Below are 13,188 nucleotides of genomic sequence, written 5' to 3' on the forward strand. Positions count from 1 at the left end.
ACAATGAGGTACTACTTCATATCCAGTAGGATGGCTAGAATCAATGCAGACAATAACAAGTGTTGGCACAGGTGTGGAAAACTGGAACCTTTATACACTGTCAATTGGATGTAAAATGGTACAGCCACCATGGGAAATGGTCCGGCAGTTCCTCAAAAAGTTAAAATGTCGAGTTCCCACAAAGCCCAGCAATTCCACTCCTAAGTATATATCTGACAGAACTGAAAACAGGTTTACCTAAAAATCCATATACAAATGTTCATAGCAACATTACTCATAGTAGATAAAACGTGAAAATAACTCCAATTTCCATAAACTAATACAAAATGATACATCAAACGATAAAGAAAATATGGTATATGTATCTAAATGATGAAATACTATTCTGCCAAAAAATAAATGACATGCTGATTCCATGTTACAATATGGATAAACCCTGAAAACTTTGTGATAAGAAGAAAAGACAATATTGCATGTGATATTGTATCACATCTAAAGAAAATATCCAGAGTAGTCAGACACAGAGACAGAAGAGAAGAATGGTTATTCCTGGGGTAGGGATTAGAAGTGACTACAAGCAGGTATGGATTTTATTTTATTTTATTTCTGGAGTAATGAAAATGTTCTCAAATTAAATAATAGTACTAACAGTTGCACAACTTTGGTGTATATTAAAAATCACTGAATTATAATTTTAAAACAATGAATTTATACTATATGAATTAACCTCAACTCAAAAATAATAAAAACAAATTCAGGAAGATAATCTGAGACAAGTTCATGAACAACTCAGTCTCTCTTTGCACTTGCTGAAGGACAAGGAAAAAAGGTCTCCAGCTGATCTGGGATTTGTGCACTGACTAAATAACAACATTGGCCCCCCCAAGTTTCAGAGTTTGGTTCCAGGTCCCCCAGTAAAACACACATGGAGAAGAGCTACTTTCTCTCCCATGAAGGTTGATAAGGGGAAACCTGGGATGCTCAGAGGATGGTTCTAATGGTTTCCAAGCAACTATTCCCTTAAGACCCATTTCTACCACCAAGCATGAGTTTTGTGTTTGTTTTTTGCAGTACTGGGGATTGATGCCGACATGACCTACCATTAAGCTCTACCTCCCTGCAGCTGCCATTTTTATTTTATTCTGAGATAGGGTCTTAGGGTCTCCGTAAATTGACTAGGTTGACCTCCAACTTATGATCCTTCTGCCTCAGCCTCTCAGACATCTGGGATTACAGGTGTGTGCCATCACACTCAGCTTCTGTGAATGGGTATGATATCTTCAGGTTTGTAATTTCAGTCACCTTTGTATGTTGGCACTTAAAAAGGAGTTTTCATTAGCATTGTTTAAAGCTCATGGAGTTCTCATCATGCAATAACACAACATTTTTTTATTATTTATTTTTATGTGGTGCTGAGGATCGAACCCAGGACCTCACCCTGCAGGCAAGCGCTCTACTACCGCTGAGCCACAACTGCAGCCCAATAACACAACATTTAAAGAGACTACAGCTAAAAAGTTAGACAAAGGCCTGCCACATCCCTGCTGCAGACCCTTCCACTGATTCCACATATTAAGTATGAGCCAGCTATACACGCTAGACACCCTGCAGCAGCTGAAACACAGGCCCAGCCTCTGTTCCACTGCACGGACACAATCCAAAGTCTAGAGAAGACAGGTTTTGAGCAAGTCAGATGCCAGAGCACACCAAGCACCTTTGAGAAGGGCCGGTTGCCATGGGAGCGTAATGCAGAGTGAACAGAGTGCACCCACCTGGCCCATGACCAGTGGTTTCGAGGTGAAACCTAAAGCACGAGCAGGACATCAGACTGATGAGGAAAAAGATTTCCAGGCAATTGAGTGTACTTGCAGCCCAGAAAAACTTGGGAGAGCAAAGCCCATACTAAGAACATAAAAGGAAAAAAATGTTCTCAGAGAAAAGGCTCGAGAAGGAGTGGTCAGATGGCAGAGAACCCTGACAGACACACCAGGGAGGTGGCCCTGTCCTTCCAGGAGTGTGGGACCAAGGACCAGGCCGCAGGGCAGCAAGCTGGAGTCAGGGATGCCCAACAGGGTCCATTCAGGAGCCCACAGGGCGGTGACAGCAGCCTGCTGTGGGCAGAGGGGAGGAGGGATAGAGAGCTCTGAGGCATGTTTTGGATACAAAGTCAAAGGACATGCTGTTATTTTGGATTGGTAAAGGGAAGGAAGGAGTTAGATATGTGGCAGAGTCCTGGTTTGGGAAACCTGGAAGACAGCCTGGGAGTTGACCAAGATAGTGAAAGACCAAGGATGGACAATCTTGGGGTGGCTGGGGCCAACGGCACACTCAAGACTTGACCTCAAAGCAATGCTGCGATTGCTGGGAAACCCCCAGGCTAAGCTGCAGCGTCCCCCAGACTCTGTGAAGGCACACTGGACGTGCACAGGAGGCACTTACCCTGGTCCTTTCTCTGGAAGATGCACTTCAGCTGACAAGGGACTATAGACAGGAATGCTGACGTCATAGCCTTGCCGGTAAGTCCACGTAGAAAAGCCACCGCCAGCCAACAATGCCCTGAAAGCAAGGTTCATCGAACAATGAGAAAGAAAGAAGGCCTTCATTCGATAAGCTCTGTGACAGGGACAGCAATGACTGAGTCTTAATGTTCAACAGCAGCTGAAGTGACAGAGGCACAGCTCTCTAAGACACTGTGCTCAATGTTCCACACTCATGTCGCATCTCGTGGACTCCAGCTGCATCCTATTCCTGAATCACCAACCTTCCCCCAGGCCTGAAACTCTTTCTTACTTTCCATTTTTTAAAATACATCATACCCCAGGGGACACTACGAATAACCCCTCTGCCACCTCATTCAGTTCCTACTCCCCTCTCCCTCCCCAACGTCCTACTTTATTCTTAAACACATTTACAGCAACAGGAATAACAGCAGGTCTGCTCAGGAAGACTGGCTGGGGCATTTCCCACCCCTCTGCCTGGAATCCTGGGAGAAAATGACAAGGAAAGCAGAGGTGGCTGGAAAGTCTCACGACTCATATCACATATACCCCAGCCTCTCCCCAGCCTTGGCCTGCATAGCACTTTCCTCTGTCATTCCAGAGCCACATGCCAATCATGTAGCCTCTGCCAGCTCACATTGTCCCTTCCAGCCACTGAGTCTTATTAACCCAATTCCCTGTTCAGGAAGCAGAATCCAGAATCAGGCCTTCAGTGCTTCTCCTGCAGTTGGCCTGCACTAGCTATTATTCTCCTTAATTAGAAAACAGTGACCACATTTTTTTTTAATTGAAACCAGCAAGTAGTACAATGACACTTCATCAGAGAAAGGAAACAGGTGTATATCACACCAACTTTTATTGTTATTCTGTCCCAGGGGCCCCAAACTCATCGAAATCACTTTCTGGGGCAGTTTTGCCAGTTGCACATACTATAGCGTCTAAGCCAAAATGTCTGAACCGAGAAACCACATTTTTTGCAATATTGATTGCTACCAATCCCTGCCCTGCCCTGATGACAACCTACATTCCCTTCTAACATGACCAGTTTAAATTCAAAGATTTTCAAACCACCCCTAGAAATCCCACTGTGTTTGTTTAAGCTTTATGAAACCAAGAACTGGTGAGTGAGGTAATGTGCAGGATAAAAACCTCTCCAGCTGCCAGTCTACTCTCTAAACTGTAATGACTACCCTGAGTACCAACATACGGTCTGATTTTTCCTGATTAGCATGCAGCCTCGAATCCATCCAACATGAACTTGGGTGGGTTCCATGGCCATGATGGCAAGCAGACTCCACGTGGCCATGGCCTCTGTGCAGAGAAGCAGACAGGGCTCCGAGAGACAGGCACCAGGCAGCCCAGGTAAGGCAGGGTGTGGGCGAATTGGCTGTGAGTGCATGTAGGGAGGAAGCTCTGTTACTCTGTCCCTCGACCACCAACTTGTTACTTTGTTCTGGGGGAATAAGGCAGGCGTCATGCAGTGGCAGCAGGACAGCATGCAGTCTGAAGCATGCCTTTTGTCATGGATCACACACATGCGATCTCTGTGATCTCAGAAAGCCTGCCTGCAGTTAGTCAACTCGCCTCGCCCAGCCTTGCTACTGACAAGCCTGAGATCTAAGTCACAGTCTCCTCCGCCAAGCTCTCCATGGTGTTATAATGGAGAAAACATTGTAAGCACCCTTGCTTTACAGAACACATGTTTTACATTGACTTAGAATTCTGAGCAGCACTTTCTGTTTTCCCATTACGGATTCCCAAATCAGAAATCAGTTCAAAAGCCTTGGATCAGCCTAAAGCTACAAGAGATCGAATAGAAGACTTGCGGTTGAAAAAGTCTTAGTGTGATGATCAGGCTCATGGCAGGCTGAGCACTCTGTCGGTCCAAGAGTCTTCGCACTTTCCTGGGCTCCCCACTCGAGGACATCTCCTCTGTCACTGAGCCTTTCTCCCACAGCCTCCATCTCTCATCTGGCCAGCTGCAGTCTGGCACAAACTCCTCATAGTTCTTCTACAGAGCGTCCACCTCACCTCGACAAAGCAAGCTTGCAGGGTCATCCTCTGCTGGCCTTCAGGCCACTCACATAATCAGACTCATAAACCGCTCAAATACAAAGCTTCAGTTTTGCAACACAAAGGCCAACCTTGGTCATTCTTATTTATTTATTGAGTCAAACTGTAAAAAATATTATGAGACAAATGAATTTGAACAATGGCTAGATATTTGGTGTTTACTTGATAATACTGAAGTACTGTTAATAATAGGAAAATAATCATATTTTAGTTGTTTTTTTAAAAGCCCACATCGTACATAGATTAATTTGGAAACATCTGCAGAGGTAATGATGAAATGTCTGGGATTTGCCTGGGATACCCTGGACGAAGGGGCAGAGCACAGATGCAACTGACCTCCAACAGAGCTGGTGGGGCTGACAGTGGGCTGTAGGGTCCACTGACCTACTCTCTTCTTTTGTACAGGTTTGGAAGTTTTCAGAACAAGTTCAAATAAATACATATATACCCACATGAGAGTAGAGACACTTGTAAGGGATACATGCAAAGAAAGGATAATAAAAACCCAAGGAGTAGCACTATTACAGAATGTATTCAGCAAAACTAACATCAGTGGAGGTCCCACCTAAGTTAAAATGGGTATGCGTGTATTTGTGTCTAATAGAAAAAGACTAGAAAAATACACAACATTTAACAATGAGTATCTTCCAAAAGTGAAAATATTTTACCCTTTATACACTGCACACCACTCTACTCTGGTGCAGAGAAAGTATACTTGTATCATGTGTCTGATTTTCAAAGATTAAAAGAGAAATAGAAACAGATTTAAGAAGCACAAACGATCTGGTATTGTGATGCCTCCTGCTTCACTCTTCTTGCTAAGGATTGCTCTGGCTATTCTGGGTCTTTTATTTTTCCAAATAACTGATATTGCATTGAATCTGAATAGTGCTTTGGGCAGTATGGCCATTCTGACAATATTTATTCTGCCTTTCCAAGAGCATGGGACAGCTTTCCATCTTCTAAGGTCTTTTCAATTTCTTTCTTTAGTGTTCTGTAGTTTTCCTTGTAGAGGTCTTTCACCTCTTTTGTTAAATTGATTCCAAGTTTGTTTTGAGGTTGTTGGTTTTGGTTTTTTTTTTTTTTTTTTGAGACTATTGTGAATCTAAGAGCATTCTGCTGTCATGTAAAACTGATAAGAACAAATAAATAAATATTTTTTTAAAAAGAGCACAAAAGACATATTTGCTGAGTACATATTTCCCTTCAGTCCTGGTCCTTGTATTTCCCTGAGTAAAATGACTTTTAAGAAGTCACACCACCACAGTAGACTTTAGGATATCTTAAAGCAATCTACTCTGTCATCTAATTTATGAACAACTGACATGCAGCCCCTGATAAAACCATTCTACACTCATGGCTTTTGCCTCCTCTGAGTCCAGGAGCAAAGACAAAGGATAAGAAAAATTAACAAACAAATCTACTATTCCCCGCCCCACAGATGCCACCCCAGTTTCAGAATGAAATACCCCACTGCAGGGCACAGCAGGCCCCATGCTGACGTGTCACTGGCTACACTACAATCACTCATAATCACACACAGAGAAAACAATGTGACCTTCCCTATCCCTGAAACCTTAGTACTAGCAGGAATACAAACTTCTCCTGTCTACTTGACACTCTCCACAGAGAAATGAAACCCCATTTAACATGTGCACTTCATAAAAATAAAATCCACCTCCCATGCAGATGCACACCAAAATGTGAAATGTCCCACATAGAAATTTACCTTCAGGAAAGAAAGCCAGAGGAGGAAGGGAAGACACTGCACTCCCCACAGCTCTTTCCCTTCCCTTCTCTGTCCTCAGAAGCATCTATCTCCCTTTCCCAGGACAACCAAATCCATTCAAGAGCCAGTGTATCTCACTAGGCAGAGCCGACCAGGAGGCCCTACGTGTGACCACACTGCCCTCTGGTGTCCAAAATGGTTTCTACACCAAAGTGAAGGGGGAGTCTGGGGCATGGTCTCTTCCAGTGATATCTGTATTTCCAGATAGAAACTCAAAGCTGACTTGAAAAACTCACTTAGAGAAAACAATCTTCTGAGGCAAAGTAGTGCTAAATGTAGATTTCCACAAATGACAAGGTCAGCCTCTGTCAAGCCAAGAACAAGGCTGGCTCAGGCTATTCTCAGCCTTGCTCAACATCAGCCAACAAGACAGTGAACTTCAACAATCTATACCTCAAACACTGCCCAGCGCACTCGTCTGGGGTCAGGCTCGCTGCTCTCCTCAAAGCCCTGAAGAAGGTGTACGCAGCACTTCCTTCTGGAGCCTTCCAAGAAACTCGGGCCAAAGTGATTCAGTCAGCGCATGAGAGGGCAGGCAATATCATGAGTGAGATCAAAGTCACAATCTTAAGTCATGACATCTGCCTGTTTGGGGAGTTTTACCAGAAAGGAAGAAAAGAAGGGAGCAAGAAGGTGGTGGGGGAGAAAGAGGAAAATAAATGCAGGGAGGGAAAGAGGGGAAGAAATCTACTGACAGAGACCCCACATCACCCCACATCACATGCCTCAAGCATCACTTTATTCATCCACGCCCTCCTCGCCCACCAGGCTGGGAGGGAGCATTTGCCAAATTCAGGGAGAGCTGACGAATTCAGTCCTCAACCTGCCTTGGGAGTTGGGGTGCTCCAGTCAGAAAGCATGACCCAAACTAAGAACAGACAGCTTTTTAGAGGCAATGCTCAGACATGAGCTCTAACTGGCTGTCCCCAGCATCCTCTATGCCTTGAGGAGAAAAGTGCATAGGATAAATTTCTAGTTTAATAAACAATTTCGATACAAAGAATGTCCCAGCAGGCTCAGGAACACAATCTCACAGGAATAAAAGGATCTTGCATTTGAAACCCATCTCTGGGACAGCCCCAAACATGCCTACCTGTCTCTGGGGACATCCAGGGCTGTGTTATAATCTGGGGGACCTCCAGGCAGCATGTTGAACAACAGGTGATTTGTACCTCGATCCCACCTGTTTAGAAATGAAATGTGGAAGAGAATTCCATGACAATCCTGAAGAAACAGGCAGCCACCAGAGAGCCAGCATGTCTCAAGTGAGCAAAGCAGATTCCCACAAGTCCCAACAGTACATAAGGCACTAGTCTGAATCCGTGGAAGGAAAAACAGGTGGACGTGTACTTCAAGTGTGCCCACTTAAGAACCGTTTCTCCCAATGAAAAACTAAAAATGTGCACCATTTTGTTAAAATTTAAAGAGCCTGAGAACAGCCTGAGGCCAGCTGTGTTCTCGACGTGTCAGAGGCTGGCATTGTCATCTGTGGAAATCTACACTTAGCACAAGTAAGCTAGGCACGGTGGTGCACGCCTGTAATCCCAGTGGTCTGGGAGGCTGAAGCAAGAGGATCTCAAGTTCAAAGCCAGCCTCAGCAACTTTGCAAGGCCCTAAGCAACTCAGCAAGACACTGTCTCAAAATAAAATATTAAAAAAGGCTAGGGATGTAGCTCAGTGGTTAAGTGCCCCTGAGTTCAATCCTTGATACCAACAAAATAAAAAATAAGAGGGAGTATCATGCAACATTTAAAATTATATAATACAAGAACATGAAATTATTTGGAAATATGTTTACTGGATATATTAAGGGAAATAAAGCAAACAAAAACATGTCTTATGTGATACGATCTTGACAAAAAAAAAGACTAAAAGATGTACACGCACGTGTATATTTTTTATACAAAACAATGACTGAAAAGTAACATCAAAATATTGATCATGACTACCTCTTAGAGGCAGAATTATAGAATTAATCCTACATTCTTCTTTTGCTATTTAACATAAATGTGTGTCTGTCAGTGCTTGGGACAGGCGGGGGGCAGTGTATTTACATTTTTTAAGGAAAAGCATGGGAAGAAGAACCATCCTTGGTTTGCAAACTACGAAGCTGGGAACAACGGCAGTGGCCCTGGAGATGAGGACTGCCTCACCCTACCACCACCGGCCCACTGCCCACTGCCCACTGCCTGCTCCTAGAGAAGACAGCACAGGGAGGCCAGCTCAGGAGGAGAAGTGCTCCTATCCCAGGCACTGGCCCTCTAAGTGTGGTACCTGGAGAGCTGGGCCAGTGCCTGCGCTGTCTCCTTGATGCGAAGTGTGTTCTGGTTGAGCACATCAATGGAGGGCACAAACAGGCAGGCCCGGTTGATGTCGTCGGTGTAGTAGTCGCTGTCTGAGATGGCCGTGAGCAGTTCATTATACTCCCGGGAGATGGTGTTGCTGACCGGGACACCAAGGTCGTCCACATACTTCTTCAGAGAGTAGATATACACCTTGATTTTGTTCTTTGGGTTGAAGCCACAGCGGTAGACATCAAAACATGTATGCATTCTGCAACTGAGGTCCCCTCGCTCAGGGATGGGACTCTCGGCTGGCAGCCTGACCACTGGCACGTCACGCACACTACGCTTCTCCACGCTCCAGTCATTTGAGGACTCGATGGAGTGGGGCCAGAACTGAAACATGCCCGTGGCAATGAGGCCCAAGAGGACAATGGAGAAGAGGGTGATGTAGTAGATTCGGTGCTTGGTCTTCATTCTTGGGATGAGGGCAGGACCCCGGATATTGTACTTGACCGACGCACACATAATGACACAGACAGCCTCTTCCTCACACTCCTGGTCACCAGGGAGAGAAACAAGAAAAATCAAGCACTTAGTGTGGCAAATGACGTCCTTGTTTAAAGGAAAAAACTGTAATATGGTTTTAAGTCACTAAGTTTTGGGGTGGTTTCCTACACAGATGTGAAAACACCATTCGGAAGCACTGGAAAAGCACAAAGGGTATCAGAGAAGATCTTTAGTCTTTAAACAAAATATATGTTGATGTTTGATAGTGGAGGTTAGAGTGGGCACATTTAGATGGAAGAAGGACTGAATGAACGAACAGGCCAGGGAAGATCCTGGGAGGGAGAGGAAGAGGGAGGAGAGAGGGGAAAGTGCAGTGGACCCCTCTCCAAAGGCACAGTGAACACTCCTCCTGTCCACAAATGTGTGTGACACTTTTGCAATTAAAAGATAGAACTCCCCCCCCAGAAACTGGGCTAATTATGATTTTCTCTGAGCATAACAAGGTGGCAGAAGTGACACTTGAGGCTTGAGCCCAGGCCTTCAGAGACCCCACACCCTCTGCTTCTGTCCCCTTAAGCTCTTCCAGCAGTCACACTAGGAGGAAGCCTAGGAGGAAGCCGAGCTCCCAAGTGCCCTCAGGAGGATCCAGCCGAAATCCTGCAGAGCAGAGCAGCCACCGCTGGGGAGCTCTGTGCAGACTGCAGAAGCAGGGGACATGAGCTGGTGGCGGATGTTTTAAGTCACTAAGTTTTGGGGTGGTTTCCTACACAGCAGTAGGTAAATACCAGAACAGCCAACAAGCATCGTGGGCTGAGACTAAAGAAAGACGTTTCATCCTCAGCTGAAAATGTGGAGCTCCCTGAAGAGCACAACCCAAGCTCCTCACCAAGCCCACTCTCTAGGTGCTGTGATGCCTAGATGCTGTGTGGAGAGCAGAGCCTGCAGAGTGACTACATCATGTCACTGACTTACCACTGACTTGGACAAGCCACTTTGGCATTCCGCGTGTCAAAGCCCAGTCTACACAAGGGTCCCACTCCACTCACTGATCTGTGAGACAGCTGACTGTAACAGGAAGACACTGAGAGGCTCAGACTCTCACTTCGCTCAGGACAAATGAAGCTCTCCCCACACCGCCCACACAGCACTACTGCTTCATGGCCCCTGGCTAAGGGCAGCCCAGTCTTGATGACAGTAATCATCGTTAGCTTTTTGAGTAAAAGGTGCTGGAAAGTCATGAATGATTTCAACTTGATCTCTCTTGAGACCATGATTTGGAACATATCAAGGAATTAGCTTGTCATGGGCTAGTGTACATGTGTTCATGAATTTTAAGCTTAACAATTCTCATAATTGGGGAAAAAGCAATAGCCATTCAACATATGCTGATTAGTGGGGGGAGGGGGGTACTGGGGATTGAACCCAAAGGTGCTTAATCACTGAGCTACACCCCTAGCCCCTTTTATTTTTCATTTTGAGACAGAGTATCAAAAGTTGCTTAGGGCCTCACTAAATTGCTGAGGCGGGCCTTAAACTTGCAATCCTCCTGCCTGAGCCTCCCATGTCATTGGGGTTACAGGCATGCACTACTACACCCCACTTGCTAACTTGATTCTATAATAGAAATATGAGCATAGAGCTATTTCACATCTGTCATTCTAACAACCAGCAGGACATTCCCAGTCTGCCCCTAGGCCCCACCACCTCCAGGCCTACCCTATGATATGGCTTCCCTGCAACTCTGTGTATCCCTCCTAGAGAAAGTGCTGAGAGGTGAGGACAAATGCATGCCAGGAGCTGCTCTCTACTGGCCCACATGCAAAAATTCCCAAGGAACTCACAAGGGCCACTCATACACCAATCAGTGGCACCCAAACATCCCAAGGGTGAGAATCACAGGGAGTATGTTAAAGCAGATTCCCTGGCCCACGACTGGAGCTTGTTCTTAATAGTCTAATTGGGTCATAGAATCAGTCACTCAGCAAGCTCCTCAGGTGCTTATTTTGTGCAATCATGTCTGAAACCTTTCCTAATATTAAACAACACGGTAGTTTTCAATCTTTTTTTCTACCTAAAACCTGGAGCATGAAGTACATTGAATATTGTCACCCAACACAGACATGTGTGTATTGTAATAAGTTTCATAAAATGGCATTTAACCCTAGCATACAGGAAACACATGCAATGAATCCTCTACTTTCCTATTCTGCTATACTATTGCTTTTTTATAAATCTGGGCCCTAACATATAAGATCAGTTGTAGCACCCAGTTTGAAAAATGCTATTTTTACACACAGTGAAACTGGATTAAGGGAACAGTAAAAGGATCCTTATGTACATGCTTTGTCTGAATTTCAAGCCGGGACATGTCCATCAAAGCCAATCTATTCAATGCCAAAGGCTTGCTTCCTTGGCATATGTGGATCTGACAGATTGTCTAGGCTTCCCAGCTCCTGTTATAAATGTTGGCTGGAAGCACAGCCACTGTTATGGCTCACCACACTAATCCCATGACCATCTATCAGTGTTCTCCTTGAATCTACTGCACACTCATTCCCTGCTGGAGTATTCGCTGTATGTACTCAGCGATACAGCAAAAATGTGAAACTTTCGGATAGTCTCAGAGTTTCATTTTCCTGGTTTTTAGGTTTATAAAACAAAAAGGATGTCTTTTTTGTTTTTCCATGAACCTACCTCCAATTATAATGTTGTTTACCAAACATACCAAGAATTCAGCACTAAAACTCAGGCCTTTGAAAATCTAACTTTCAGTGTAGAGTGGGAAGCTGGATGAATCAGTGTCTACCACACACAGAGCAGGTGTGTGTTGTGTCCCCAGACGTAGTTAGGGCATTTACCTACAACTCCTATTCACTCTGGCTAGGGGTTGCCTGGTACTAGCATCAGCTCAGACCCTAACTCAACAGCCTCAACACGTCTGGATATTATCCTATACTTTAGTAGAGCTTTCTACAGATACACTTTTTATAAGTTATTTTCAATCTAAATCCACACCCATGTCTCTTGTAAACCGGATAGTCTAAAGTAACCAATCAGACAGCTGTATCTTCTCCACATACATGGGATGGATAATTCTTGCCTGTAAGGTGTAATTCTTTCCTTTATCCTTAATATTGATCTCCAGAAGTTGGCCCCTCTAACATGAGCCCATAAGTGTCCAGCCCACCAGTGGCTGATGTGGTCTTTGATGTTTGCTGTAGGGGGCAATGGGATTGTAACAGAACCAATGTGGTTTCCCTTTTAATGTGCTCTCCTAAGAGCCTGAATAAGTATCTTAAAAGTGCAAAATACTATTAGAAAATACTATTTGAGAGGAACATTATAGGACTATCTTAGCAAAATAGCCACAAAATACTGTATTGCTTAGAGGAAAAGAAAATAAGTATAGAGGAATAGAGGAAAGTATTTCCATTCATTTAGCACAAATAAATCATTTGGTTTCACTGTGAAATAAAACACCAAAAAGAAAAAGAAAATTCGCAGCAGCTTGGGAGGCTGAGGCAGGAAGATTGCAAGTTCAAAGCCAACCTCAGCAACTCAGAAAGGACCTAAGCAACTCAGCGAGACCCTGTCTCTAAATAAAATACAAAATAGGGCTAAGGATGTGGTTCAGTGGTTGAGTGCTCATGAGTTCAATCCCCGGTAACCCGAAAAAAAAAAAAAAAGTATCCGCATACAAATTTTACTAGTTTTCATGAACTATAAAAAAGATAATCACAACAAACCCAAAATAATAATAATTATTATTATTATTATTATTATTTAAACGCTTTTTCAAAAAATAAAGCTGGCTACAGTGGTGCATGTGGTGCATGCCTATAGTCTGCACTTCTTAGGAGATGGAGGCAGAAGGTTCTCAAGTTCAAGGTCAGCAGAGACAAAGCCAGGGTAAGGCATGCAAGTAGTTATTTGCTTGGAAAGTGATCTCTGAAAGCCAGAATGAGGAAACAAGGAGAGAGATGGGGAGCAATGGAAAGCCAGTAGTTGGTTACTGCTGTGGGTAGAGGTAGCTAAA

The 13,188-nt window shown here is 44.3% G+C and overlaps 1 protein-coding gene across 2 annotated transcripts in view; it reads right to left on the bottom strand.

Annotated features, from left to right (window-relative positions):
- The window catches only part of Ext2 (exostosin glycosyltransferase 2), a 143,928-nt gene that overhangs the window by 126,337 nt on the left and 4,403 nt on the right, over positions 1–13,188 (bottom strand). Inside the window, exons 2-4 of one of the 2 annotated variants that reach the window (XM_005330038.4) lie at positions 8,635–9,200; positions 7,454–7,543; positions 2,440–2,556 (exon numbers count right to left, since the gene is read on the bottom strand). In XM_005330038.4, the coding sequence (XP_005330095.1) occupies positions 2,440–2,556; positions 7,454–7,543; positions 8,635–9,170 (743 nt within the window). In that variant the 5' untranslated portion in view covers positions 9,171–9,200. The remainder of the gene's footprint in view (positions 1–2,439; positions 2,557–7,453; positions 7,544–8,634; positions 9,201–13,188) is intronic. The other variant, XM_078046192.1, reaches the window with a different exon arrangement.

This window comes from Ictidomys tridecemlineatus, chromosome 4, assembly GCF_052094955.1.
Source record: "Ictidomys tridecemlineatus isolate mIctTri1 chromosome 4, mIctTri1.hap1, whole genome shotgun sequence".
In the NCBI taxonomy this organism is placed as follows: Eukaryota; Metazoa; Chordata; class Mammalia; order Rodentia; family Sciuridae; genus Ictidomys; species Ictidomys tridecemlineatus.